The sequence below is a fragment of the Nannobrachium achirus genome (assembly GCF_963921795.1).
Source record: "Nannobrachium achirus genome assembly, chromosome: 22".
Classification (NCBI taxonomy): domain Eukaryota; kingdom Metazoa; phylum Chordata; class Actinopteri; order Myctophiformes; family Myctophidae; genus Nannobrachium; species Nannobrachium achirus.
In genome coordinates this window covers 27,098,261-27,125,932 of record NC_137829.1, presented here as the reverse complement: position 1 = coordinate 27,125,932, position 27,672 = coordinate 27,098,261, and the positions used below count along the sequence as shown (strand labels likewise).

Here is a 27,672-nt window from a genome sequence, read left to right as displayed (position 1 = left end):
TGCTTTCATGACATGACTGGACCCCAACCGAGGGGATTGGACTGCAGGGGTAGATTAGAAAGGGGCCCTCCAGCCCAGTGTGCCTTGTTTTGTGGGGAGTTTCCGTTGTGTGCTATCTCTGGCTCTCACGCCGTTCAAATTAAATCGCTGACTAACTCCCACTGCGTACGGCCATCGGCGTTGCTTTATCTGAGTTCCCGGCAGTAGGACGAGTTTAACATTCCTGTCTTACTTCCTCTGCAGTTTGCTCCATGTGGTCCTCCTCCTGACTGCCTTTCAACGCTTAATGCCATGACGGCAGCCAATGGGTGCCCATGTTCTCACCTCGTTCTCCGACGAGCTGGCAGACAGAAGCACTTCCTGGGCATCAAAGAACTCGGAGACAGACTCCGACATGGAGAGCCGGCTCTCATTAGAGGCCTGTTGAGTCAGCGGGATCCCCATCTGTTCACGGGCCTGTGGACAAACGCAGCGACTTCGTCAGTCTTCCATTGCCTTGTCATATATGATGATGCTTTTAAAAACAACACCGTGTTTGAAAGCGTACAAAACACTGGAAACAAATGCAAGCAGTTAATTCGGTCCCGTGTGCATCCTTGCCACAGAGAGCCAACGCGCATCCTTTTCTGATTAGTCATTTTTTTCCATTAACCTTGATGTCAGGGTCAATATAATCTAATGATCTTTAAAGCTCACCTGCCAAGGCAGACTGGAAAGACCATCAGTCTTTGAGATTGGGAATCAATAATGCAAGAGACTGAATTCGGTAAGCAACGTCTACGCTAGGAGTTCCAGTTAGCTAGATACGAATGCCGGGCAGACTCTGAAAACCATGTTGTATCAGCAGAGGTTATACGAGTGACAAACATAGGCCAAGTCTGTGACTAATTCCTCTGTGACCTGACCACAGTGACCCACCTCATCAGGCGTGGAAATGATGTTCACACTGACCACCTGTTCGGCCAGCACCGAGTCGGAGTGGATGCGGTTGAGGCGGGTTCGAAGATCTGTATTCTGGGAGAGGGCCTGCATGGTGAACAAAGACCTTTAGTTTCCATTCATTCTTAGTCAGACAGTTTGAACGTTTAAAACAAATCATCACTGTCGGGTGTAATAAACCTTCGGTGGTGGAGAGTAAATAAGTACATGTACATGACCGAAAGTATAAGGTCGCGGGTGCAAGCGTCCGAAATGGGTTTCCTCAGACGGGTGGCCGGTATCTCCCTTAGAGATAGGGTGAGAAGTTCAGTCACCCGAGAGAGACTTGGAGTAGAACCGCTGCTACACTTGGAAAGGAGTCAGCTTAGGTGGTTCGGGCATCTAGTACGGATGCCTCCCGAGCGCCTTCCTAGGAAGGTCCTCGATGCGCGTCCCACTGGGAGGAGACCCCGTGGCAGACCAAAGACCAGATGGAGGGATTATATCTCCAAACTGGCTTGGGAACGCCTCGGTATACTCCCTGAGGGAGTGGAGGAAGTTGCTCGGGATAAGGAAATCTGGAGGTCTCAGTTGGAACTGTTACCCTGTTATTCCGGATAAGCGGTTGAAGATGGATGGATGGATGGACTCAAGTACTGTACTTAAGTACAGTTTTGAGGTGATTTTAGGCTACTTGACTGGAGTATTTCCGATTGTCAGTACTTTTACTTCTACTCCACTGCATCTCAGAGGCAAATATTGTACTTTTACACCACTAAAATTATTGGAAAACTTTAGTTACTTGTTACTTTGCAGATTTTGATTATTATTGCAAAACATGCACAACCACTTTACCCTTATATACAGTATACTTTGGCCATTTGAAAATAGACAATCTACAAGCTTGTAGATCTGCTATTTTCAAAAGAAAAATGAATGGGACATTCTGCATAACGAGTACATTTACTTTCGGAACTTTAAGTATATTTTGATAACAATACTTTTGTACTTTTACTCAAGTACATTTTAAATACCAGACTTTTACTTAAAGGAGCTATAGTCAACTTTTTCTTGAAAAACGGATGCTAAAATAAAAATAATGTTTCGAAAATATTTTATAAAACAATAAGCTTCATATATGTGTTTCAATTAAAAAATGACCACAAAAAGCGGAAAAATAATGATAAAATAATCATTTTGGCCCTTTGTTTACATTTACGGGCCCTGTAAATGTAAACAAAGGACCAAAATGATTATTTTATCATTATTTTTCCGCTTTTTGTGGTCATTTTTTAATTGAAACACATATATGAAGCTTATTTTTTTATAAAATATTTTCGAAACATTATTTTTATTTTAGCATCCGTTTTTCAAGAAAAAGTTGACTATAGCTCCTTTAACAGAGTACTTCTTTATTGTGGTGTTGATACTTTCACCTAAGTAAAAAAGAAATCTGTACTTACAACCTAGTACTGTATGTCACCAAAAGAGACGGCTGCCACCTTTAACAGGCATTAAACACGTGCCAAGATCAGCAGGGCCCTCTGAGGCTATTACAACTATAAAGCCTACAGTAACCTCCGGCCCTCGCCAGCGCTATCACAAAAAGGTCCAATTAGGAACACAATGGAGATGAAGCAGCTGACACATTTCACAGAAACGATGTCAACAGTTTGCAGAGGCACCGTCCAATTAAATCATTGGGGCACAGTGACAGCCCCGAGGAGCCGAATTAATGAACTGTATGGCACACTTCTTTCTGTCCAATTACCATGAGGAAAGATGAGTTGAGTTTCACCACTCATCTGCCCTTATTACCAGCTTCACGCACACGCGCACACACACACACACACACACACACATTTCTAAGGGTTTTCTACTCTTTCACTTTGTATACCGCGTTTGTGTGTGCGTGCGTGCGTGTATTGGAGAAATTATGTGCGTACGTGCGTGTATTGGAGAAATGATGTTGCCGGTATAGGGTAGGGGAGGGAGACCTTTGTAATACCGTGGGGGAAATTCAGTTTCCGCTTCAACTACAGTACCTGATGTTTTGTTTGTTAACGGCCAGGATGTCCGCTGGGGATTGTATTTTCCGGGTATTTATTTAAAAGCTTTCATTTAGTTGGTGAACCGGTCATGTGACCTAGATTGATGATAGCCTACAGCTGTCTCTTTTGGAATCATATTAGTTTTTTGTATTGGTACTCTGTACCCGTCCATCTCACTCCCTTAATATTTCTGACCTGACCGGTTTCTAACGTCTTTTTCAATCTTTCCTGAAGAAGTGTGTTGCACCTATTAATGTAGCTACTGTATAGTCACTATAGTCAACTATAATCACCTCATGTGTGCAGGATTCTGTTTCTCTTTCTACTGTCACAGAGAAACTCTGTGTGCAAAGATCCTTCTTGTTTTGTCAAGTTTTTCTAATGTGAAATACATGTGAAATAAGATCCTTTTCTTTTGATAGTCCATCTTACAACATGACAAATGGTTCATAGAGGCATATCATTAAAAGCATCTCCAACACCAGTATATATAAAATTATGACACATCCTCCCTATGTGTATGTAAAAGGAAATTAAACAATTACATTTAATTTAAAGGAACGTTTCATGGTGCGGCTTTAAGCTATGCATGTAGAATATTAAATAGTTTAATATGATTACAGTTAAGTTTTATTAAGCATCACCAATGGCAGGAGCCTGGAGAAGAGGCATTGTGGGTAATGACGGGAGACAGTCTATTACCTGTGACAGAGACTTCCTGAGGGTGTTGATCTGGGCAGACTGGCCCGACTGCTCCTGGTCAGACAGAACATGTTTGATCTTCTCCTTCTCAATGGCCACTGTGTTTAAGGCTGACTTCAGCAGAGAGTGGACTGCACAGAGAGGAGAGAAGACAAGACTCGTCCCTTTAGGGCAAGCAGTGCACGGATAATTGCGATCCCTATGGGGAAAACCCAATAACTTTTTCCTTTCTTTCTTTTTTGCAATTCCTTTCTTTTCCCCCCTTTTCCCACAATTTAGTTGGTACTTGTCACTGCTGACCCTTACAGGTTGGTCCATTAGGGTGGGCGTAGACAGGAATGCGTCTCCTCCGATACACGTGACGCCATCAGGAAGGGGACATATTTGAGTGCAATTACCGGATGGAGTGGGCTGGATCTCTAGAGACCGGATCAAACTTGAAACCAGGCTTTCCACAGGTACCACATTTAACATCCTCGTTTCCATTTTCTTGCGATTCTGTGGCCAAGTCACGGACAGTATGAATGCTCAAAGCTCAGAACGAAGTGAGACACATACACATGTGAGCTCACTTCGAGAAAAGCGTGAGGATGAGCGAGACAATAATGTGAGAATGTGTCTGGCAGGACACTGCCAAAGACATCAAGAGCTGCCAGCCAGCAAATTGGTGCTGTGGTCACGAGGCCGTCCCACATTAACATACGTGGGTGTACTCAAGAAAGTGAATGAATCATTTTGTTCACATTCACGGAAATGATCCGTTCAAATGAGTCGTTCACCGTTCATACCGTGATCGTCTCGTGAAAAACACTATCGCGTACAGCCTGCCCTCCTGTCCTGTGTATGAACGAAAGCGTGAACGTAACAGTTTAAGGAAATGAACAAATCGTGCATGCTTCATTCTTGTGATTCGGTCTTATGAACAAATCACTCATGAATTATGTATGGACAATGGAGGGCTCGTCTGAGGACGACCTAGAGAGATGCCCATTCATCAGTCCATTGACATGTTTTGCCTGGGGCTTGAGATGTCACCCACACCTTTGAAGTCAAAGATTCGTCTTTGCAGTCCACTATTCTTTTCACCTGACAGTGAGGAGTTTCGCCAGGACTATAAATGCATGTGGAGCAATACACTGTTCCTCTCAGTTCTGCACCCCATGATCAGGCACACTAACCAACCTGTAAGAGTTGCTAGAACATTTTGTACGTAAACCCTTACAACTTTATCTCTCGTGCTCAACATTGAAAGCTGGTAAAAACAGAGGCCAACCGCCCAGATGGAATGAAGAACACTGTGTACATCTCAGTCTAATGAGGCTGATTACCTCTCTGTCTGCCTACCTTTCTGGGCAATGGTGCAGAATTCCTCCTGCAGTTTGATGTAGTCGCTAGGGCACACAATGCTGTCTGTCAGTCGCGAGACAGGTGTCTGGAAGTCCACTTGCTCAGCACACAGGTTGGGGTTGGAGGAGTGAAGGCGGACAGGAGACATGCTGGCAGACAGAGGGACCTACAGGGATGGCAGAAGATAAGAAAGCACCACCTCAAATATATATATTGTGGGACACATTATTGCTAAAGGACATCTGATGTTTGACTGGCAGGCAGAACCAACTGTAAAGACAAAACACCTTCATTGGCTGGCTGATCGATGATGCATGTGCAATGTTCTTTTCATACTGTCCTATTACTTTGAACAAAATCCTGTATCATTCACCACCTTTTTCTTTTTTAAGATTTGTTTTTTGGGCTTTTACCTTTTACCTGCGTATATATTGACTGTGTAAATTCTTGTTTTCTTCCTGGAGTAGTGAGGAATTGGACAGTTAACGTATCCCAGAAAACCGCACCAGTGATACCAACAGGATTCGGTGAAGGAAAATGCTTTAAAACCTTTCCTCTTGCAGTTTTAACCACAGTAAATACATTCACAGCACGAACAGCCTTTCCCTGAAAGCACGGCCTACCATGATAAGGAGAGCACGGGGAAATTAGCGGGGGTGGAAAGTCATTATTCAGGTCAAGTCACAGCACACCTGTGAGAGATGACAGTAGCGGTGCGGTGGAGACACTCAGTGCACATGCACAAGTAGTGGAACAAAAGGTGCATAATAGAATGTCAAGAAAAAAAGCCTTTTGGTCTTCAAGAGATTTAGCTGAAGAAAATGTCAGGGGAGGTAAGTATGCACTGTGGTTATCTACGTTTTCAAACTGACAGTAACATTAGTGAATGTTCCAACTTCCAAACCATACTGTATGTACTTCTGTAGTGTTTCCTGGAGAAAACAAAAAACGCCATATATTTTCAAAAACCCACAGGCCTACATATGAGTGTGTGAGTGTCTGTCAGTGTGTGAGAGAGAGACTGATAGTGGCCCGGTTTCACAAAGCGATTTTAGCCCATCGTAAGCCCATCGTAGCTCACGCATGTTCGTAGAGACCAGGGATGTAGTGGGGGGGGAACGCGGGGGTACGGAGTGCCCACACTTCTCTCAAGTCAAGTCAGTTGATATTAGATTTTCAGGTCGTTCTGACCCAGCAATTGGTTGAAATAGGCTCGCCAGCCGTGCTGAAATGAGCATGACTGACAGCAGATGGTAATATAAGATTTGAAAATGGATTAATTAATTGGAAATATCAGTTGTGGAGCTATTTTGCATGGGAAGTTTGGCTGATGATCCGGTCATCAAATTATTGGTTGAGAACCACTGGTCTAAGGCTATTTCTGCCGCCGTGCAGACCCGTTTTAAGCCAGCGAAAACGTTATGTGCACGCGCACGGACGCACGTGCATGTGCGTGTACGCGCGGGGAGTGCCCACACTTCCAAATTTAGCACTACAACACTGGTAGAGACCAAGCCCCGATTCTCATGTTCCCGTGTTTACATGGGTTCGGGCAGAGCAACTTATTTAGCCCTCTACAACTACACCAACATTCAGATTTTACAAACAAAGGGCTTAATAAAGTCTCACTCCTGTCTAAATACGGAACGCCCTATAATTACCCGTATCCGTCATGTTCTTTAATAAGATGCCTTTTTATCCGATCGCGGTCTGTTTATCTCAATGGGGTTGGTGTGCATGGGGAACGCCAGGAAATACATGGGAAAACAGAAAGCGATCCGATAAAAAGGCTTCTTATTAAAGACCACGGAGGATACGGGTAATTATAGAATGCCGTACCGTATTTATATTTAGACAGGTGCGAGACTTTATAAGCACTTTGTGAAATCTGAATGTTGGTGTAGTTGTAGGGGGCTAATTAAGTCGCTCTGCCCAAACCCATGGAAACACGGGAACATGACGGTCAGGGCTTGGTCTCTACGACTATGCGTGAGATACGATGGGCTAAAATCGCGTTGGGAAACTCGGACAGTATTTGTCCACGAGTAACAGAAATATAATGAAATAGTCAGAAGAGGTACCTGAAGTTGGAATTTTGCATCTTTGCCGACACTTTTTGTTCTCCATCTTCTGTTCAAGCGTTTCTCTTTCTTTGACAATTCTACACAATTGGTCTACGTTGCACAAATGGATCAAAACATGCAAAAGGTGGTTAATAAGACAAACATTGGCACATATAAAGCAGATGTTAAGACGCACATTGACAGCAGTGGAATGCAGGAAGGAGACATTCCCAGAACTGCAATGTAAGTGATTTCATGCCAATGGAACACTACAAAGAAAAAAAGAATGAATAAATAAATAATATCAAATAATACAAAGAAAATATAATGTATTAGTAATAGTGCTCAGTTAGAGGAAAGCAGACAGGTGCTCCTGAGATATAAGCAAAGTAATGAATGTGACATTTGAGTTTTTAACAGATAATAAAGTCTGACCATGATGGCTAGAGACACACACTACCATCACCACCCCCCCCAAGAAAACCTCTGCCTTCCTGTGTGAAAACTGTGTGTGTGTGTGTGTGTGTGTGTGTGTGTGTGTGTGTGTGTGTGTGTGTGTGTGTGTGTGTGTGTGTGTGTGTGTGTGTGTGTGTGTGTGCGTGCGCGTGCGCATGTCACCTGCATATCAGTGAAGTTGGGTGCTGACTGGGTCCTTTGAAGTATCTCCAGACTCTGCAATAACCTGCTCAGTTCAATCAGGTTGGACTGGCACCGTGCAAGCTCTGAAAACGCACACACACACACACACACACACACACACACACACACACACACACACACACACACACACACACACACACACACACACACACACACACACGCACACACACACACACACACAGCACTGTGCATCACATAATGGTTCTCAACCCAACATTTAGAGAAGCGAGCACTGTTCGTTTCTACTTTATGGTGTATTGGGCAAAGGACCTTCTAAAATCACATTAACACTGGCAGTATGTGAGGGGATATTGCATTTATACTAGTCACATTAGCATTCATGTGGTGACGAGTGATGTCTGATTTATGCTTGGTTGTGCCCTCTGGCCTAGTGGTCCCGGTGCATACCACATAATATATAGACTCTAATACGGTCTGACAACGCGTTGCGCGTTCAAATCCCAACCTCGACAACCATTGCTGCGTGTCACTCCCCGTCTCTCTGTCGGCCTCAACTACTGTATGTAATTCTTTCTTTTTTTATTCTTTATTAGGATCCCCCATTAGCTTCCACAAGTGGTCGCTAGTCTTCCTGGGGTCCACACAATACTTCATACAGTAAAAACAGACAATAGTAAAAATGTTGCTATCTAAAATAGACACAAATCGAGTTAATAGCAAAAACAGTGACATCTCTCTGCATAAAAAACAGAGAACAATAACCAATAATCACAAATACAGTGTTTACACGAAATACATAAATAAAAATAAGGTACAAAAGTAGAGAACAGAAAGATCTATGAAGGACTCGTCAATTTATGTTTGAGTAACCTTTTAAAAGAAAATCTGCTTCTGGTATGTCTTAAATCTATAGGGAGCATATTCCAAGCTGAAAAAGCTCTGTGAAGAACAGTTCTCAGCATACTATTCTGGTTGTGACTTGGCACAACCAGATGACCTGAGCTCACTTGACGGGTATAATGTTCATGACAGAAACCTGAAAATAATATCTGTTCATGAAAGAAGTGTGGTGTGTTGTTCCACGTAGCATTATGCATGAACATCAAAAGGCTATATTTTAATTTCACCTCTACGGTTAACCATGATAATAGCTTATGCATCTCACATACATTGGTACGGAAACGGATGTAATATCAATAAAGGTAACACAAAGGTAACACAAAGGGAAACCTACCCTCCGCACACTTGTCCATCTCTTCTGACTCCTGCAGCCAGGCAGCGACCTTGCTCTGGCCATTGCTGTAGGAGGCTGGCAGAGTGCTGCCGCTACTACTGGGGGCCCCTGTTTGCCATGGCAGGCTACTGGGTTTTGCCTGTGACAGAAGACATGAGGAGACTCATTAATGAGCGTTACACATGAAATGTGACTATGTTCAGTCAGTAAACATTTTGCTGCACACTTCTATTCTTTTATCCCATCTGATTATCCAGAAGCACCTTTTACTAGTTTAGTTTTACGTCTCCATTGAGCACCTGGTTGCCTCTTTCCACTTTGCTTTTCATGTATATAAGGACTTGTGTTTGTTGGTTTGCCTCATATATGCTGATGAAGACCCTGTGTGGTCGAAACATGTCGGCTTTTAACATTTCGTAATGAAATAAAGTACCACATTTTTCCGTCCGTCCTCCTCCTTTAACTTTTTGAGTGCTCGGATCTCTCCTCTCTTTTTCAGGTTTTATCCCACTGATGATCCTAGTAGCACCCACCACACATTTTAAACTTTGCTGCTACCTCCTGTGAGCACCCAGTTTGCCTTGTTTTTCGCTTTGCTTTTCCATGTATTGGATGTTTTCCAGTCCCCAAAAAATGATTTCCCCTTACGCAACCGTTAAAAGTATCCAATTCAAATTCAATCACGATTTCATTTCCTAGGCTGGATAGAGGCACAGCAGTAAGTCAACAATAGCTGTGGGGGCAGTGCCTGCATGGTTGGTTCAGTGTGTCCAGTGATGGAACAAGTGAGTACTCACATGTTTAACTTAAGTAAAAGTATCAATACTGCAATGTACCGTTACAAGTAGAAGTCCCATATTCAAAATGCACTTGTGTAAAAAGTACAAAGGTATCTGCATTAAAATATACTTAAAGCACCAAAAGTAAAAGTACTCATTTTGAGATCTACAAATTTCAACAACAGTGTACGACTGAAGTGGTTCTTGTGTTTTGTAGTAATAATCAAAATCTAAATATTTAGTGACTAAAGTTTTTAAATAATTGTAGTGGAGTAAAAGTACAATATTTTCCTCTGAGATGTAGAGGAGTAGTAAAAGTATTGAAAATTGGAAATACTAAAAAAATACCTCAAAACTGTTCAGTACTTTACACCACTGAGTGTGTCAGCGTTCTTACTGACTGCACTGCGCTGTACAGAGAGAACAAGTTGAGATTCCTTCCTTGTTTAGATTTTTTTCGTGTGCACTCTGATGTGCAGATAACTCTCAGTCAAATTGACTGAAGCTCTTAATTTCCCTGGGTTGTGTCTGCAGGGAGAGCTCATAGGGGCTGCAGCACAGCTGCTCTGAATGCAGAGCCTTCTGATCACACCTTTTAATGACCTGAGTCGAGCAGAGAGCTCCTCTCTCAGGAGACATCACTCTGTCGGCTGTCTGTGTCTGCACACATTCACACGTGAGGCCAACACATTGATGGGGGCAGTGGGTTCACACTGTGCTAGGGATTGGTCTAGAGTAGACAAACAATGTCTGTCTCTTATCATCGTGACTTGGGTACAGTTACCCAGGACAAATCTGTACAGTATCACTGCATTAGACAGATATCTGATTACACACCGAAGAGCATTAAGTCTTGTAATTAGCCACATAATTCAGGCTAAGTGACGGTCCACAAAGAATGGACAAAACAAGTGTGCAGACAGTCATTTTGCAAAATAGTGCATGGACTGTGTTTGGCTTACAAAGCAAGGTCCATTCGATGCAGACTGAACAACTTACCGGTTCTTGTTCTTGTTTGTTATTAATTACAAGAAAATAATTCAGGCAGTTTCTATGTTTATTCAGTGGCAGAAATAGGCTTCTATACTTTAGACGCAGTAAAGGTACTGTATGTTGTGGAAACATAACAGGCCATGCCGCCATGAGCAGCATTTAATTTCTTTAATCTCCTCCTTCATGTCAGCTGGTTTTTAACACCAGCTTCTAATAGAAACAGGCCAATGGAATCCTATAATGTCAATTTGATATTCCTCTTGAATAAGCTATTTCACTTTACTCACAGCAGGAGGCTACTCACAGGAAATGTCTAATGTTTTGAAAGCTACTTCAGCTAAAATGATGGGAGCAATAACTTCCACACCATTTCCAATCTTAGTCATATACGTATGTAAAATGTTTCTTTCTGTGGCAATAATGTCTGACCATTTAACATGTATTACGTTAGTTCCCACACAGGGATACTTAAGACACTACAGAGTCACAAAGGCACCACAGAGATACACAGAAAGAGCTTTTCCCCTCAGGCTATCAGACCACAATGAAGCAACAGCCAGGAAACTGTCTTTAGCCTGTAAATACCCGCTCAACAACAGGGCACATACAGTAGTTTTGGACAGTAATGGTCTATTGGTCTTGTGTTTCCTGTCTTCAGTTGTTGCTTGTCTTGTCTCACCAGGTCAGGTGGGCACTAGGGACATATGGGCACCTCAATGTAAAGCTATTTTGATAAGCATACATGATCATTACACGCTTAAACATTCGACAATCTATGTTTAATATTTCTACAATTGCTACAAAACCTGTATATCCAGTCATCTAGTCATGGGCCATAAACAAGAAGTTAAATGATAAAATGTAGTCTGATAATGATGTACTGTGCAAGTGTGCATGTTCACATCATGTATACTTTACATTAAGACAAACAAACAAAAATAGCCAATTTTACAGCGAGATGCCCAGGTGTTCCCTGTTCTACTCTTACCCTGACAGATAACGCCACATGTGAACGCGCCAGCGCGAAATACATGTCCTGTCAGCACCATATCGTCGTTGTCGGGTGGAAACCGTGTATGTCCAAAACCGTTTGTTTTGCATTTATCAATTTAAAAATGATTTAAACTAGTGAAAACAGCCGATCTACAAGCACACAACGCCTCGCACCGCGAGGCATTGTGTGCTTGTAGATCAGCTATTTTCACTACTTTTGTGCGACGGCCTTGTGTGATGAAGCAGTGCTTTACTTTGCAAAAAGATTTACAAATGTGGAACTTGGAGATAAGAGGTTTCTGCCCGACAGTGACGATATGCCATGCTGCTGGTGTTGGCACCCCCATTGTAACCATAAGCTGGACTCAGGAAAAAACGTAGAATGTATTAGTATTAGTACGAGTTGGAAAAGTGTCAATTGAGAAAGAAAAAAGAAAAAATTCTGAGCACCTGAGGCAGGGCACCCACCTTAGCTTCATGAACTGCAGTGGGGGCTGGCTGAGGGGGCTCCATAACAGCCGGAGGGGGAATCATTCGGATGGTGGCGTCCCGGGGTGATCGTACTATCTCGTTCTGCCGGTAAAGGCGGTGATGGCGCAACTTGAACACCCAGGCGTCGAAAATGTCTTGGGATTTGACCTATGTGGAGGAGGAGGAGGAGATGAAGACATTGCTGGTGTGCTGCTGATGTCTCTCTGTATTGCCGTGCAATAACAACACTTCCAACCCTCACCTTCAGGTGATAAATATGTTCCTCCGTGTCCAAGTCGATGCGACGCGCTCTCTTCTTAATGGACATGACTGAGAGACCAACATCGATGCTGCCATGCAGCTTACCCTTCTGGGTCTGAGGACGGAGACGGAGAGAGGGCATTGTCTCATGTTGGCAAGATGTCATTTCAATTTGGAAAAACACTGTTCATTTTGTTGTTACTTATTATGTCTTATGTGACAGTGTGAAAAGTAATCTTTTGGACACCCAGGAAGAATGGCTGCAGCAATACTGTGGCTAATGAGGATTCTAAGTAATAAACAAATACATCTCCAGGCATCCAAATTCTTTGGTACTTAACCCATTTAGGCCTAAAATTATTGAATGCTTTAACTATTGAAAAATAGCAGATATACAAGCTCACAGCGCGGCACCGAGTGCCGCGCTGCGAGCTTATAGATCTGCTATTTTTGAAAAGTCGTGAAAATGTATGAAAATCTTTGAATATATGTATTTTTTAAGCGAACGATTGTAACTCAAATTTTGCTTCTGGGGGGTCCCTGGAACTAAATATTTTGAGATGGGGTTCCGTGGCCAAATACATATCATTTTGGGGGTCCTTCACATGAAAAGGTTTGAGAACCACTGACATGGAAACATAGGTTTTTCAAAAAACCTTAGAAGGATTCAAAAGACACTTATGAAATCGGGTCAAAATCGGGTCAAAATTCCAGTGTTAACAATTTAAAAAAAATAGCAGATCTACAAGCTTGCAGCGCGGCACTCGGTGCCGCGCTGTGAGCTTGTAGATCTGCTATTTTTCAATAGTTAAAGCATAAAATAATAATACACTATACTGTGTACCCGTTTTGAATATTAAACCACTAGATTTACGCAACACAGTTGCTTTAATGGGAAGCGTCATGAGCGTGCACAGAGAATCCATAAAAACAAATTTTGGTTTTGTTCTCCATGAGCGGTCGCGTCTAATTAGTGCTGACGGTGCATTTTTGTCGGGCCACTATTCAGATTTCCCACAGACTGACGTGCTGAGCTGAATCACAACGAGCAGCGTGACCCTGGTGGATGTTCCTGCTGACTCACTGCTGAGCCAGGCTGACCTGTCTCTCAGCACACAGTTCATCAACAGGCTGTGCTGGAAACACTTTACTTTACTTTTACTTAAAGTTATACTATGTAACTTTTTTTATAAAACATATCTTAAAATTGTCCTAACTATTAAATCGCTAAAGTTTTAGAACCCCCACTCCGTTAATTTCAGCCCCAAAGGCCTTTTCTTTATATGTTTTCTACTTAGCCGTGACAGGGGCAGGATTTCGCGGCAAAATGACGTCATCTGCATCATCCGTATACGTTGTGTATACGTTGGCCAATCACATTGCAGATCATACACACATGATACACTACAGGCCAATCACGTCTCTTCAGGAAATAGCTTGCTTCAACAGCTTTGTTTACGCTGGTCTAGAAGTCTAGCCTGTAACTCCCCAACGCCGGTCCTTAGAGGGACACGAGACACCTCCACGGATGCGTGGCAAGGCGGGCGAGCCGGCGAGGCGGACGCGGTGGTCTGAAGGCCCGGTCCGAAAAAAGCAGACGCGACCGCGGTTTGCTATAACGCTACTGACCACTAGTTGAGCAACTTACACAGTATAACTTTAAAGGGAAGAACCACCCATTTTCACCGTGATGACATCATCACGGTGTACTACAATACAAACCCCCAAATCAATCCTCCAGTTCTAGGCAACACAGAAGGGGGGGGGGGGATACTTTTTTACGAGGAAAAGTCCAGAATTTAGGGTAAAAGTACAAAAGTATTGGTACTATATACTTAAAGTAAAAGTACTCATTGTGCAGAATGTCCCGTTTCACATGATCAAAATGTTAAAAAAAATATTTTGAAAATTGTCGATCTACAAGCTCACATATTTTCAGGGCTGAAGTGGTTGAAATGTATGAGAGAGAATAATACTCTCAAATAATCAAATAATAAGTAACCAGTAAGACGCCTATGGGCGAAAAGCGACCTCGCCCTTTAATAATGATAATCAAAATCTACAAATAAACTACTAACTAAAGTTTTCAAATAATCGTAGTCGCAGAGATGGGAAGTAACGAAGCACAAATACTTCGTTACTGTAACGAAGTACATTTTTCAGTACTTTGTACTTTACTGAGTAATTATTTTTCTGGGTACTTTTTACTTTTATCCGTTACATTTTAACACAAGTATCTGTACTTTTACTCCGCTATATTTTCAAAACAGGCTCGCTACTTTGGTTTTATGTTAATGTTGCGCCGATGCGTGGCAGATCAAACAAAAATGATTAAAGCGCTTGATCGTCATTCATAGAGGCTGCGGTGGTGACGCTCTGCTGCTGGCCAGAGTGAGAGTCACTGTGTCAAGTAGGAAAGCACCGGTCTATTTACTTCCTGTAACTAGACTACCAAATAAAACTAATCATATATCCTACATAATAGCCTAATACCCCATGCTCTTATTTTGAAATCCACGGTTTTCAGAGGAAGAGGAAGGAAGGTGGTTTAATTCTACCATCATGCTGTAAACCATTCATCTCGTCACAGCTTTCAAACATGTCAACACAATTAATTCACGTGGATTATAACTACTATGATGGATTATGAACACAAGACTTTGGCCATGCTGCTCCTGTAATGCACACGCGTTGGAAATGCGTTCTTTTTTAACCTCCGAAGCTTAGGTGAGTCAGTGCCATTGCTTTTTATCTCATGCTGGATTATGGATAAAGTTCTGTATGGAAAAAGTTCTGCAGACTCTGCACAACTGTAGCTTCGGTCATCTTTGCCTCGCAAAAGCCTTTAGCGTGTGTGTGTGTGTGTGTGTGTGTGTGTGTGTGTGAGAGAGAGAGAGAGAGAGAGAGAGAGAGAGAGAGAGAGAGAGAGAGAGAGAGAGAGAGAGAGAGAGAGAGAGAGAGAGAGAGAGAGAGAGAGAGAGAGAGAGAGAGAGAGAGAGAGAGCGCGTGCGTGCCCTCATGCGCGTGCATGCATGCGTTTGTTTGGATTGATTGATTGAATACTTGATTAGCAGTTCGCATAGCAAAAGCACTACAGTAGGCTATATGGCTTGTTTACATTTGGGTCCTCTGACAGACATGCAAAACATCTTAAAGTATAACAGTCAGAAATCTGTCTGTCTGTGGATGTGAGATGTATTATAATTATAATTGAACAATGAAAACGACATTCTTATTAGGAAACCTATCTGTATTTTAACATCAGTCATAATGGTGTAGTAGGCCTACTTGGTGGTCAATTGGCACTTAAAAAAATGGGTTACAAAATCGTGGGATATACATATATTTTTTTATAATAATAATGATTGTTCTTGGAGAGTCAAATATTATCTATAACTGGTACTCAGTCTAAAAAAAACACTGCTGCATTCAGATTTCACATCATAGTAGGAAACCAATTCTGGGCCAGTTTTAAGACGTATGTTTGGTGGGGATCTTTTAATTTTAATATCCTTCAAATTCTAGAAATATACGGTAAAAATACTTTTACTTTTACTTTAAAAGTACTTTTCAAAGCACGTACTTTTTACTTTTTACTTGAGTAATTATTTGGAATGAGTACTTTTACTTTTACCAAAGTCGTTTTTTTCACAAGTACTTTTACTTTTACTTAAGTACAGAACGTGAGTACTTTTCCCATCTCTGCGTAGTCGAGTAAAAGTACAATATTTGCCTCTGAGATGTAGTAAATGCACTTAGTTACTTTCCACCAACAGGGTTACTTACGTCAATGGGAGACTTTGAGTATTTCAGCATCCCATTGTCCAGAACGAAAAATCGCTGCAGGAAAAAAAGGGATATGAACATTGTTAGTAAAGAACAGCAAATTGGGGAATTGCAGATAACAGTATCTCTGAACTATACTGTCTTTGAATCAGATTTAAATGACATAAATTCTATAGTATCTGTGTTAACCCATTAACATTGTACGTTCGTCTATATTTGAAAGTGTTTTTCCACAACATACATCGATTCCAGCAAGTGAAAAGTGTAGTGTTCAGCCCAAGGGATAATCTTAGTTCGCTGGAACTGAGGCCTATTTCTGGGTTTTCGTTGAGCCTGCTGTTCCTATTAATGGCCCAGCAGATGTCGCTATTTCACCTTCGGTGGTGTCAATACATTATAATCTCAATGGGAGACAATGACATTTTGGGGCGAACTTTACACTTGATTATATTACCTTAGTAAACACATTTTTTTCAATCACTAGTTTAAAGTATTTTTTAAATCATCAAATTATGGTCCCATTTATTTTAAAATTCATGCTAAAGTAGGGTATGTTCCTAGGCTTTCTACTGGTTCTACCAAGTGAAGACCTGCCCTCGCTGCGGTTGCATTTCAGACCGTAAATAAACCGGATATAGAAAGATGGCGGATTTGAAATCACAAGCAAAATAGGCGTCAGGCTTCTGTAGAAACAAATGCCGTGACGGTGTCCATTCATTTTCACAGTCTATGGTTCAGCCCTGATACCTTACCTTGTGCCAGCCTTTCAGGGGCCATTTCCGCTTCTTCAGCATGAAGCCCTCGTGTTTATCTGGCCTCTGGACGTTGCTCTGACCGATTCTTAGCCCCTCAATGATTTCCCAGTTGTCTACATCCTAGAATTGAATGCCAAAAAGGAAAACAGACAAATAGTGTGTCAGAAATAATGTCCTCGGATGCACTCTCCGAGAAGCGTAGAATAGAGACGACATGGTCCAGTCACACCTATATCCTGATGAACAGAGGAAACAACACTCATAATTCCTTATTCTTTGACCGTACTCCACATTTCATCCTAGAAAAATCAGGTCCATTCATTCAGATTCCCCCAGCACCCTCAGCATTTCCAGTTCCACCCCATTAGTTTTCTCCTGACTTGGCTGTTTGCACCACTGTTGGGTTCACAATAATTTACACAGGTTTCTTTTGGAGTGTATGGCCCGGCAGGGGTCAGGTGGGGACATGTTAGACTATGCTCTCACTGGAGGTATGACATAGGAGTCGTCATGACACCACAGCTGGGACGGAGGCAAATGATGGAGGCAAATGTTGATTCAAACTCTACATTTACAGTACTTGTACCCACTTGTATATATACAGTTGACCAGAGTCCCTGAAGGGCTCTGTACTTGGTCTGCTCCTTTATCCCGCCTCTACACTAAATCTCTTCAGCCGACTATTTTGGTCAAATGTTCCCCCTAAAATAGGGATGCCAGGGTTCAGGTGGTTATAGACTCTTCACCCTCCTGTTGCCTCCAAACTGTGGAATAAACTCCCAGTTGCACTTACAACTGCAGACTCACTCCCTAGCCTCCGCCGTGGTCTGAAGACTCACCTATTCACACTCCACCTTAGCCCATAGCACTTACCGTAGCACTTACCTACCCTCAATGACCATACATGTAATTTAGATAGCATTTTTAAACCTTTATGTTATACCTTTTTATGAAGTTTTTACTGAATAGGTGCTTGGTCTACCTATTTTCTTAGATTAGCCTACTATTTATTTCCATTTGATGTATTGATGTTGATGTACTGATGTATTACCTGATGTATTGATGTTGATGTACTGATGTATTACCTTGCTTATTGTAAGTCACTCTGGATTAAGAGCATCTGCTAAATGCTTAAATTGTAAATTGTTATACAGTAGTTATTGCCAGACCCATGAAATGGGTAGGGCCTACATAAGCAAATGTCTGTCGGTCCGGGTTTTCTATATAAAGGGTATATATGATGATGACATGATGATGACATGCCTAGGCATGATGTCATAAATGATGATGACAGACAGGGGGTCTGGCACAACCAGGTTGACCTGGTCTAGTTAATATACATATACAATTATAGTTATATATATATATATATATATATATATATATACCTCCCCAGTATTTGTACAGTATGTGTGTTCAAACACAAACCCTAACGCTGAGAATCCATCACCTTCAAAGCCTTCTACCTGAATCAGAAGTGGCAGTTCTGTGGGCCCAATAATGTATTACCTTACAAAACACCAGCCGCAAACGATACTGTGTACACGGCTCCTTTCTTACAGCACGTCCAGCAGAAACAACCGGATTCCAAAAGTCAGATTAATTCACCAGCCAAATATGGATTGTTTCTTCTGGCGAACAAAAGCTCTGAGCATCTAGCTTAAAGTACGCACATTATCAGCCACCTAAACAATAATAAATCCAGCAACCTGGCTACAACTGTTGTTACCCACTGTTTTCAGGACATTATAGACTGGGTGCAAATTGAAAAAAATCAAACCTCGGTTCGAAGTGAAGCGGTGAATCTTAGTATAGAATTGTCTGGAGAGCCGGTATGACAGCCGGTATAAATGGTTTAAAAAAAATAGATTCAAAATACATTAAAATAAGAATTTGTAAATAAATAAAATAAATATTAAATACAATATTTAATTAAAAATGGAAGAAAAAAGTGTTTAAATAAAAGGATATTTAAATAAAAAATTGATATATGCATTTCTATGAGATTTAAATAAATACATTGTAAGCATAGGTTATTCAATTATGGGGTGTTAACACTTACCATTCATTCTAGTATAACTGTTTTTAATTATGTTCACTAGTTTAGTGGGCACTCCATGGTGTCTCAATAGCTTCCAGGTAGTCTCTCTATGTACACTGGAGAATGCTTTATCGTAGTTGACAAAATTAACATAGAGCGAGGAGTTCCACTCTATTGACTGCTCTATGATTATTATTGTTATTCGAAGAGTGACAATTTGGTTGACACATGACCGATTCTTTCTGAATCCTACTTGGGGTCTCTCAGTCGTTTGTCAACTGCATTTTTCTGAATCCTGCCTGCTGGTCTCTTAGTTGTTTGTCAACCGCATCCCTCTATAATTATTTCAGTTTCCCAGGTCTGTTATCTGGCCCTGCTGCTTTCCCATTTTTCAGCTGTTGTGATACTTTGAGGATTGGTCAAGCCTCACATGATAATTTGGCCTTCAGGTTTTATCTGTCCTGTACATGCAATAGTTCTCACCTACTGCATCCACAACTAATGCTACTATAAAAACCTTATTCAAATAACAATCCAGAATAGAGGTTTTATCTGTCCTGTACATGTAGAATATTATCAACAAAAGGAGTGGATATCTAGAAACCCAAAAAAAGATTCAAGTAAGAAAAGAGAAGAAAGCAGCAGTGATAAATAGCCGCACAAGAGCAAAAGCAAAGGCACAATAAGAATATACAGATGTCAACAGAATGGTAAAAAAGAGCATTAAGGCAGACAAGAGGAAATACATTGAAAACCTAGCAGAAGAAGCAGAGGAAGCAGCAAGAAACGGAAAAATGAAACAGTTGTACGACACCACCAGAAGGATGTCAGGCAAATATAGTAGGCCACAAAAGAGGGACACTACACACATATTCTGGACGTACAGGACAGATAAAACCTATTCATTCTGAACTGAAATGGCCATATATGGACATGGGACACACATTTTGCTTTTTGAAAAAGCCTATTCATTCTGGACTGATATTCTGGACGTACGGGACAGAAAAAACCTGTTCATTCTGGACTGAAGGGACCATATATGGACATGAGGTGACATACATTTTGTTTTTGAAAACGCCTGTTCATTCTGGACTGAGATGATATGGACATGAAACACACATTTTGTTTTTGAAAAAACCTGTTCATTCTGGACTGAAATGACCATATATGGGCGTGGGACACACAAAGCCACTCATTGGAAGCGGTTTTCACCGCTTCAAAAACACTTGTTTAACCAGTTTTTCCTCCTCGTAGCTGCTGTGCACTACAACTCAGAGTTCCATTGTTAATAAACACGCCCGGGCGCGCTTCTTCTGCCTCCTCCTTGCTGTGCGTTTGGGTCAACTCACACCAGCCGTAACATTTTCTGTGTAAAAAAATACAATGGAAAAAAGAGAAAGAAAGAAGAAGAAAATTAGTATCCCATGCTTGAGTCTGAATCAATCTTTTTCTCCATGTCCAGCAGCTTGCCGGCGTATGGCGCGTAGTTTCCAGCTGCAGCGTCCTTCCATCCACCTCGTCCAGTCGGTCGGCGGCTCTCTTTGATTCTTTTGTGTGAGATAGAACAGTTTTGGCCAGAGGATCCGTTTTCTGGTCATCAAATCAAATCCTTTAGCCGGGATCTAATTCCACCTCGCTATAACCACCCTCCTCGATCTTCCTCCATGCCACCGCCACCTTGCAAGGGTGATGGACATGGACGGCGCAGCTGCTTTCTCGTTAGGTTTGCGTTGGTGAGTAGCGGGTCTGTTTGAGAGTTCCGACATTGTTTTATCAGGCTGTTTCTTTGCCCAGTAGCGTTCAAGAGTCATCATATCTTAATTGAAAATGTTAAATCCACGATCGGTGCACGCCTGCACGGAGCTTCCCAAAAACCTGATGACTCCGTCCGCCATCACGGAATGATTATCGTACCATCCCTAGTCTCCGTCTTTTAGTTGTCCTGGTCCACTGTTCACGAAGGCTGCCTTACAAGGATAGGAATTAACCGAATAGGGGTTAGGGTTACACAGAAGATCCTGTTTCACCAACTTGCAGTCCGTCTTAGCAGCCAACAGCTTGACCTTTGGGTCCGTCGATGCCAACCAAAGGCGATGGACGTCCTCGGAATCTGTGTGACCATTCGAGGTGATCATCTGGTTGTAAATGCATGTATGATTGAGGGCCGTTACCCATCCTGCAATGAAGGGATGATCCTGGGGTTTGACACCCATGACACTGGCACAGATCGCTACGTACACATCATCTATATAAAGGGAGGCTTTGACGCTCAGTGTGGCTTTGTAGATCTTCTCCACGACGTCGCTCGAGACGATATAGCCAGTCCCTGGTGTATAATCGGGGTAGGTAGCCCATGGATAAATGTCTTGAGGCACATAGTGGATGGCTCGGTTGTCTCGGTTTGGCACACTGTTTTGCCTGTCGTTTTCGCTAACGACGTGGCCAACCCAGAAGTCTGTGACGTGGCCTAGCTCCTGCAGGTAAGCCACCAGGTTCGGCGTATGGACCAGCACGTCATCATCTGCCATCATGAGAAAGCGGGCGCGGGCGCAATGTTGGTGCGACCAGTGGAACTCCATGATAACCTTTCGTGTCAAATTGTGGAAAGTATCAATGAAGTCTTGTTGAATTAAGTCGCCATGGAGGCGGTCCTCGAGGACTAGATCCTTCTGTTTGCTGCCATCGCTGTCCCCGCTTGGCATACCCAAAGCAAAAAGGACTTTGACCGTAGCCCCCTGGGAACGGTTAATGAATCCTTCGTTGCCCCACGTCTGTCTGATGTTATTCCGTCGGTCCACGTGGCCTGTGGCGCTTTTTATGAAGAGCAGGAGCTGGACGTCTTGTCCTTCACACTTCTCAGGGTGGTTCAAGACATAGCTGTGGTTATGAAATGCCAGGGCCTCCTGGCGCGTGATCATCAAGGCCTCCTTTACAGCCTTTTCATCCTTCCAGCACCACATCACCAAAGGTAGCTGCATCAATAACATGGCCACGAGCACTACACAGCAGCGCTTGGGCCGGAAGCCCACAAACATCTTAGCTCTGCTCTTCTCAGATTGATCTGATACCGAAATACTGAAATATCACTCTCTAAACTCTAAAGATTCCTTAGCTCTGCTTGTCACTGTATTAGACAGACTGAGGGTTGCACTCTTATATACAGTATGTGCCCAGCATTGTGACGTCAGCCATCTATGATGTCAGTTGACATACATTAAATTATAAATTATTGGCCATCTGGCCAGTGATGTATATGGGACCAGTTACTCATATATGGAGACCCCTGCATGATAGTCAACAATGTTATGTCAAAACATGCCCATATATATGGGCATTACCAAATATGGTTAAAAGTCAGTGAGTGATCAGTCATTATGAAGTATTTGGCCCTGTTTGGCCTAGCTCAGACCTACTCTAGAGTGGATACTTTTTAGTACCCTGTTTAGTACCACTTTCACACCACTCTACCCAGGTCCTTGTAGTGGAAAACCTGGCACAAGTGGGCGGTGTGGTGTGGAGTGGTGTGGAGTTGGGCCAGTGGGAAATGGGCTTACTGTACTGTACGGTAGTGTACTGTACCTTTCTGTACTGTACTGTACTGTACTGTACTGTACTGTACTGTACTGTACTGTACCTTACTGTACCTTACTGTACTGTGCTGTACTTCTTGTACTGTACTGTACCTTACGGTATTGTACTGTACTGTACTGTACTGTACTGTACTGCACTGTACTGTACTGTACTGTACTGTACTGTACTGTATTTTATGGTAGTGTACTGTACTTTATGGTACTGTACTGTGCCTTGCTGTCCTGTACTGTAAAAAGTGCTATATAAATTCCAGATATTATTATTATTTTATTATTGTTACCCTTATGAATATATGTGTTTTAATTATTATGACTATTGTTATTGCTTTTATGTTATTATAAATTATTCTCTACTATCTATCTATCTAGATATCTATCTATCTAGCTGCACCTCTCTATGGTGATGGGGGAACTGTGCCGCACCATGTGTCTGGTAAGACTTATTTTACTGCCGGACGCACTTCCGGTTAGAAACAGCGCAAATTAAAAGGACTAACATTATGTGGCTGTAATGTCTTCTTTGGGATGTACAAACGTGAAGATTATGGATGTGAGCTTAGTAGCTTGTGCCTAAGTAATGGAATGTACTGGAATGTGGACAGTAGTGCTATTGACTATGCAAACGTGAGTACAGCATTTGTTTAGCCATGCTATTAGCCTTGTGTTAATGTTACATCAGCACGTATGGCGCTGGCGTGACGTGACGTGAGGACCACGTGATCAGTCCTAGCCAATTGGACTGCAGCAAAAGGTCGTCGTGCCAAACACCGCTGCTGCAGTTTTCGATTGTATTAGTTAGGATTGAACTTCCAGTGTGAGTTTTTCCACCCATGAGCGTCATGGCGCATCCCCGTCGTCCAAGCACGTCCTTTCCTTTCATTTGTTCCTAGGTCTATCCCTGTTGATTGTCAGTTGTGTTCACCTGTGTCAGGTCAGTTCTTGTTGCGACCGTAGGTCGCATTTACTATCAAACCCTGCACAAAGTGTGAGTGAGTCCGTCAGTCCGTCAGTCCGTCAGTCTGTCTGTCACACCTCACACGTCACACTCTTGCCCTGCTCATATCTCCGCAACCGTTGCCCCGATCCATGCCAAATTTTGCATGGATCTGGGGGACCCCCAGATGTAAAAAATGACCAAATGTGCTAAACTGACCAAATGACCACCCCAACGGGGCTGCTCACGGGGAATTCCCGGGGACCACCGACTCCTGGTGCTCCACAACGGATGCAAAAGTGGTGGCGCCCCCAGTGGAGGACCCCCTACACTGCAGCTCACATAAAATGCCGTAACTCTGGCTAGGAGCGAACGGGACAGCCGGGGCCGGTACCTATTCGTCCGCCTTGCCGGCGCGGAGACCCCACCCCTCATTTCTCACATGGCCCTCTTCTAGCGCCACCATGAGGCCGATTCTTGCAAAACACATTTTTGGACAATGCTCCCACAATTTTTGCCCTAAAATCACGCAAATCGGTACACAGTATGTCTACACTCATCCCATCAACATGAATCTCTCCCATATAGCGCCACCTCCAGGCCGATTTTTAAAAACACATTTTTGGACACTGCTCCTACAGATTTTGCCCTAAAATCACGAAAAACACTACACAGTATGTCTACACTCATGTCATCAACATGGATCAGGAAGATTTTGGCAAAACAATTTTTTGCCCGGTCGCATTTACTATCAAACCCTGCACAAAGTGTGAGTGAGTCCGTCAGTCCGTCAGTCCGTCAGTCTGTCTGTCACACCTCACACGTCACACTCTTGCCCTGCTCATATCTCCGCAACCGTTGCCCCGATCCATGCCAAATTTTGCACACACGTTCCTTACCTGCCAAACTACAACCTCCAAGGACCCCCGGAGCTCCAGGGACCCCCAGGTCCCTGGGGGACCCCCAGATGTAAAAAATGACCAAATGTGCTAAACTGACCAAATGACCACCCCAACGGGGCTGCTCACGGGGAATTCCCGGGGACCACCGACTCCTGGTGCTCCACAACGGATGCAAAAGTGGTGGCGCCCCCAGTGGAGGACCCCCTACACTGCAGCTCACATAAAATGCCGTAACTCTGGCTAGGAGCGACCGGGACAGCCGGGGCCGGTACCTATTCGTCCGCCTTGCCGGCGCGGAGACCCCACCCATCATTTCTCACATGGCCCTCTTCTAGCGCCACCATGAGGCCGATTCTTGCAAAACACATTTTTGGACAATGCTCCCACAATTTTTGCCCTAAAATCACGCAAATCGGTACACAGTATGTCTACACTCATCCCATCAACATGAATCTCTCCCATATAGCGCCACCTCCAGGCCGATTTTTAAAAACACATTTTTGGACACTGCTCCTACAGATTTTGCCCTAAAATCACGAAAAACACTACACAGTATGTCTACACTCATGTCATCAACATGGATCAGGAAGATTTTGGCAAAACACATTTTTGCCCTATTTGTGGAGATAAGTGACCTACGGTCGCTTATCTCCCGATTAGGGAGCCTTACTGGTATATTTGGTTCATTGTATGCAGTCACTGTGCTCAGTCCTGATTTCCAGTGTCGCAATTGTATCGTAGAGCTTTATTTTCCCTGTGTTAGTTTCCTAGTGTTTTCCCTAGTGATTTCCTTGTGCCTGTTCTTGGTGTTCCCTTTGTCGTTTTTTAAATAAAAGTTATAAAACCTATTACATCTGAACTGTTCTCGTTCAGCTTCACTGTCTGCACTTGGGTCCTTCACTTCTGCCTTGCATAGTGACAACAACGCGTTGCATCATAATGTGTTGTGAGCTTGTTTTTGTGCTATTTCTGAGCGGTGCAAACCGCTCCTACGCTTCACTCTGTGTCAGCCAAAGGAATTATACACAAAGTAACTGACGTCACGGACAGAACGGCCCATAAAAGGAGATTTGCACGTGTGTCGTGTTTGCTCCGCTCACTTCGCACAGCTGCTATTCTTTTATATTTAATTGTAATTTCATCAGAATGGGGACAATTATATTAGCACATAGCACACCTGACTGCAAAATTCAACAGAACCGGTCGGCATGATGAACGTAGGCTATACAGGTACGTAAGAGCTCAAAACTATTATTATTGTGGTGAAAACCAGGACCGTTTTATAGTGAATGTTGAAAACCATGACATTTTAGTGTTTCTAAATTCGTCATCACTCTGGTCATTCAGCTTGAATCTGGGACAAATCCCGGCCTGGTCACCGCAATCTGAAGGTCAATCAATCACTCAATCTACCATATCATTGGGAAACCTTGTATCTCCTACAAAATTACTTTTCAGAAAATTGATAAACGAACCTGTGCTCCAATGGATCTAATGCATTGATTTTTAATCACAAGCTTACAAATAAAAAATCCAAATGAGCAAACAGATCAGACATTTTTGCTACTTTTGTGTTACACTGTACTAGGAAGAAGTAGGGCATTATCTTTCGGGAAGTTGAAGTACGGAGAGACAAGGTTTTCTTCCCGACAGCACCGATTTGTTTGTGTCAATCTATGTCATCTCATGGGACGCACCACGTGTCGTACACTGCCATTCACTGGGGCACAGTAGACCCTGTAATGCAGCAATGAATCAAACTATTACTGGTATGGTCTCCATGGACGGGAGAAAGGACAAACACTCCTTAGGGGACACCTCAGTCTACATAAGCAAGCACTATACATATCAATGCTCTATGGACAGTTGTTAGGTTTTTCTCTTCAAAGATTCAAGATTGTATCTGTTACTGTACATCTCCTATGCGAGTAAAAGTATTTCGTTGTGATACCTCAACAGTCTAACAACAATAACAGAAACAACAGGCCTACAGACAGTATATTGCCAAACATTCATAGCTGGTTGCCTGAATTACCAAAAATGAAATTACCATAACTGCATCAAAAGTAATCAACAAAGTATACTATAAAAACTGGTCAAACATTGGCCAAATTGTCAAATAATATAAGAAAGAGGCAAACGTGAAAATAGCCACGGTGCTTTACATTGGGTATTCACCCATTCACACACACATTCATACACCGATGGCGGAGGAAACCAATGCAAGGCACCAACCTGCTCACCAGGAGCAGCTAGGGGTTCAGAGTCTTGCTCAAGGATGTCTTGCCCGGGATTTGTCAAGAGCCAGGGATCGAACTGGGAACCCTTCGGGAACCCTCTGTGTTCTAATGACGGTTTCTCTACACCTGAGCCACTGCCGCCCCTGAGCACGTATCGTACCATGTAACAGTCTCTATGACAGAGTGCTAGGTATAAATTGCTCACAATAAATCATTAAGAGCTAAAGCACAGCAGAAGAGAAACTGTGTTAGACTAGTTTGTCGGTCAGTACCCATTTGTACAGTTATGTACATATGCAAAGGCTAAAATACAATTTAGATAGAATGATATGTAGACTGTTGCCAGGCCATTGTTGACCTGGCATCCTATAGTGTGTATAGCTTCAATGTACAGATTATCGATTTATTTTGGTTATTCTATTGTATTGATGATAGGTAGTACAATCTGGATTACTATTTCAATGCATTTGATGTATTACCCTGTGCTGTGCTTGCTTATTGTAAAACGCTCTGGATTAAAAGCGTCTGCTAAACGCCTACATTGTAAACTTTGTAATTGTAACTTTTGGATCCACCAGCGACAGAAACCAATTCATGTCCAAATGTCATAGAAGTTTAAAGCAGTGGTTCTCAACCTTTTCAGGCCACGACCCCAAAATAATTATATAATTTTTTTGCCCAGACGAGCACTAAGAGTTGAGGAAGTACATTTTGTATAACACGGTTCTATTGTGTTGCTTGCGAGGCGTTGAGAACCGCTGGTTTAAAGTACCGTGTTTAGAAATATAAAGAAAGGACGTATAGGTCAAAGAAACAGCCTACACAGTAAATGTTACGTAAGGGGCCAATCCCTGAGGGAAACTGCTGTGGTGTCAAATGTGTCATTACGTCCCACGCTGGGACACGCCAGGCCTTGAGAATAAAAGCCTGTTATTGGAAAGACCTCCGCACAACAGAAAGGACACTTCAGATTTATTTCACGATCATTACT

At 42.7% G+C, this 27,672-nt stretch overlaps 2 protein-coding genes across 2 annotated transcripts in view; both read right to left on the bottom strand.

Annotated features, from left to right (window-relative positions):
- osbpl6 (oxysterol binding protein-like 6) overlaps positions 1 to 27,672 on the bottom strand; it is a gene marked incomplete at both ends in the record, with an annotated part of 50,484 nt that overhangs the window by 17,533 nt on the left and 5,279 nt on the right. The window contains 11 exons of the mRNA XM_080753305.1: positions 325 to 456; positions 919 to 1,026; positions 3,672 to 3,802; positions 5,016 to 5,184; positions 7,100 to 7,192; positions 7,700 to 7,803; positions 8,937 to 9,075; positions 12,152 to 12,340; positions 12,435 to 12,548; positions 16,220 to 16,273; positions 16,972 to 17,094. Coding sequence (XP_080609431.1) covers positions 325 to 456; positions 919 to 1,026; positions 3,672 to 3,802; positions 5,016 to 5,184; positions 7,100 to 7,192; positions 7,700 to 7,803; positions 8,937 to 9,075; positions 12,152 to 12,340; positions 12,435 to 12,548; positions 16,220 to 16,273; positions 16,972 to 17,094 — 1,356 coding nt within the window. The remainder of the gene's footprint in view (positions 1 to 324; positions 457 to 918; positions 1,027 to 3,671; positions 3,803 to 5,015; positions 5,185 to 7,099; positions 7,193 to 7,699; positions 7,804 to 8,936; positions 9,076 to 12,151; positions 12,341 to 12,434; positions 12,549 to 16,219; positions 16,274 to 16,971; positions 17,095 to 27,672) is intronic.
- On the bottom strand, positions 20,935 to 22,050 carry LOC308308092 (lactosylceramide 1,3-N-acetyl-beta-D-glucosaminyltransferase B-like; the record flags this gene model as incomplete). The annotated part of the gene is made up of 1 exon (XM_080753461.1): positions 20,935 to 22,050. The coding sequence occupies one exon, from the start codon at positions 22,048 to 22,050 to the stop codon at positions 20,935 to 20,937; it is 1,116 nt and encodes a 371-aa protein (XP_080609587.1).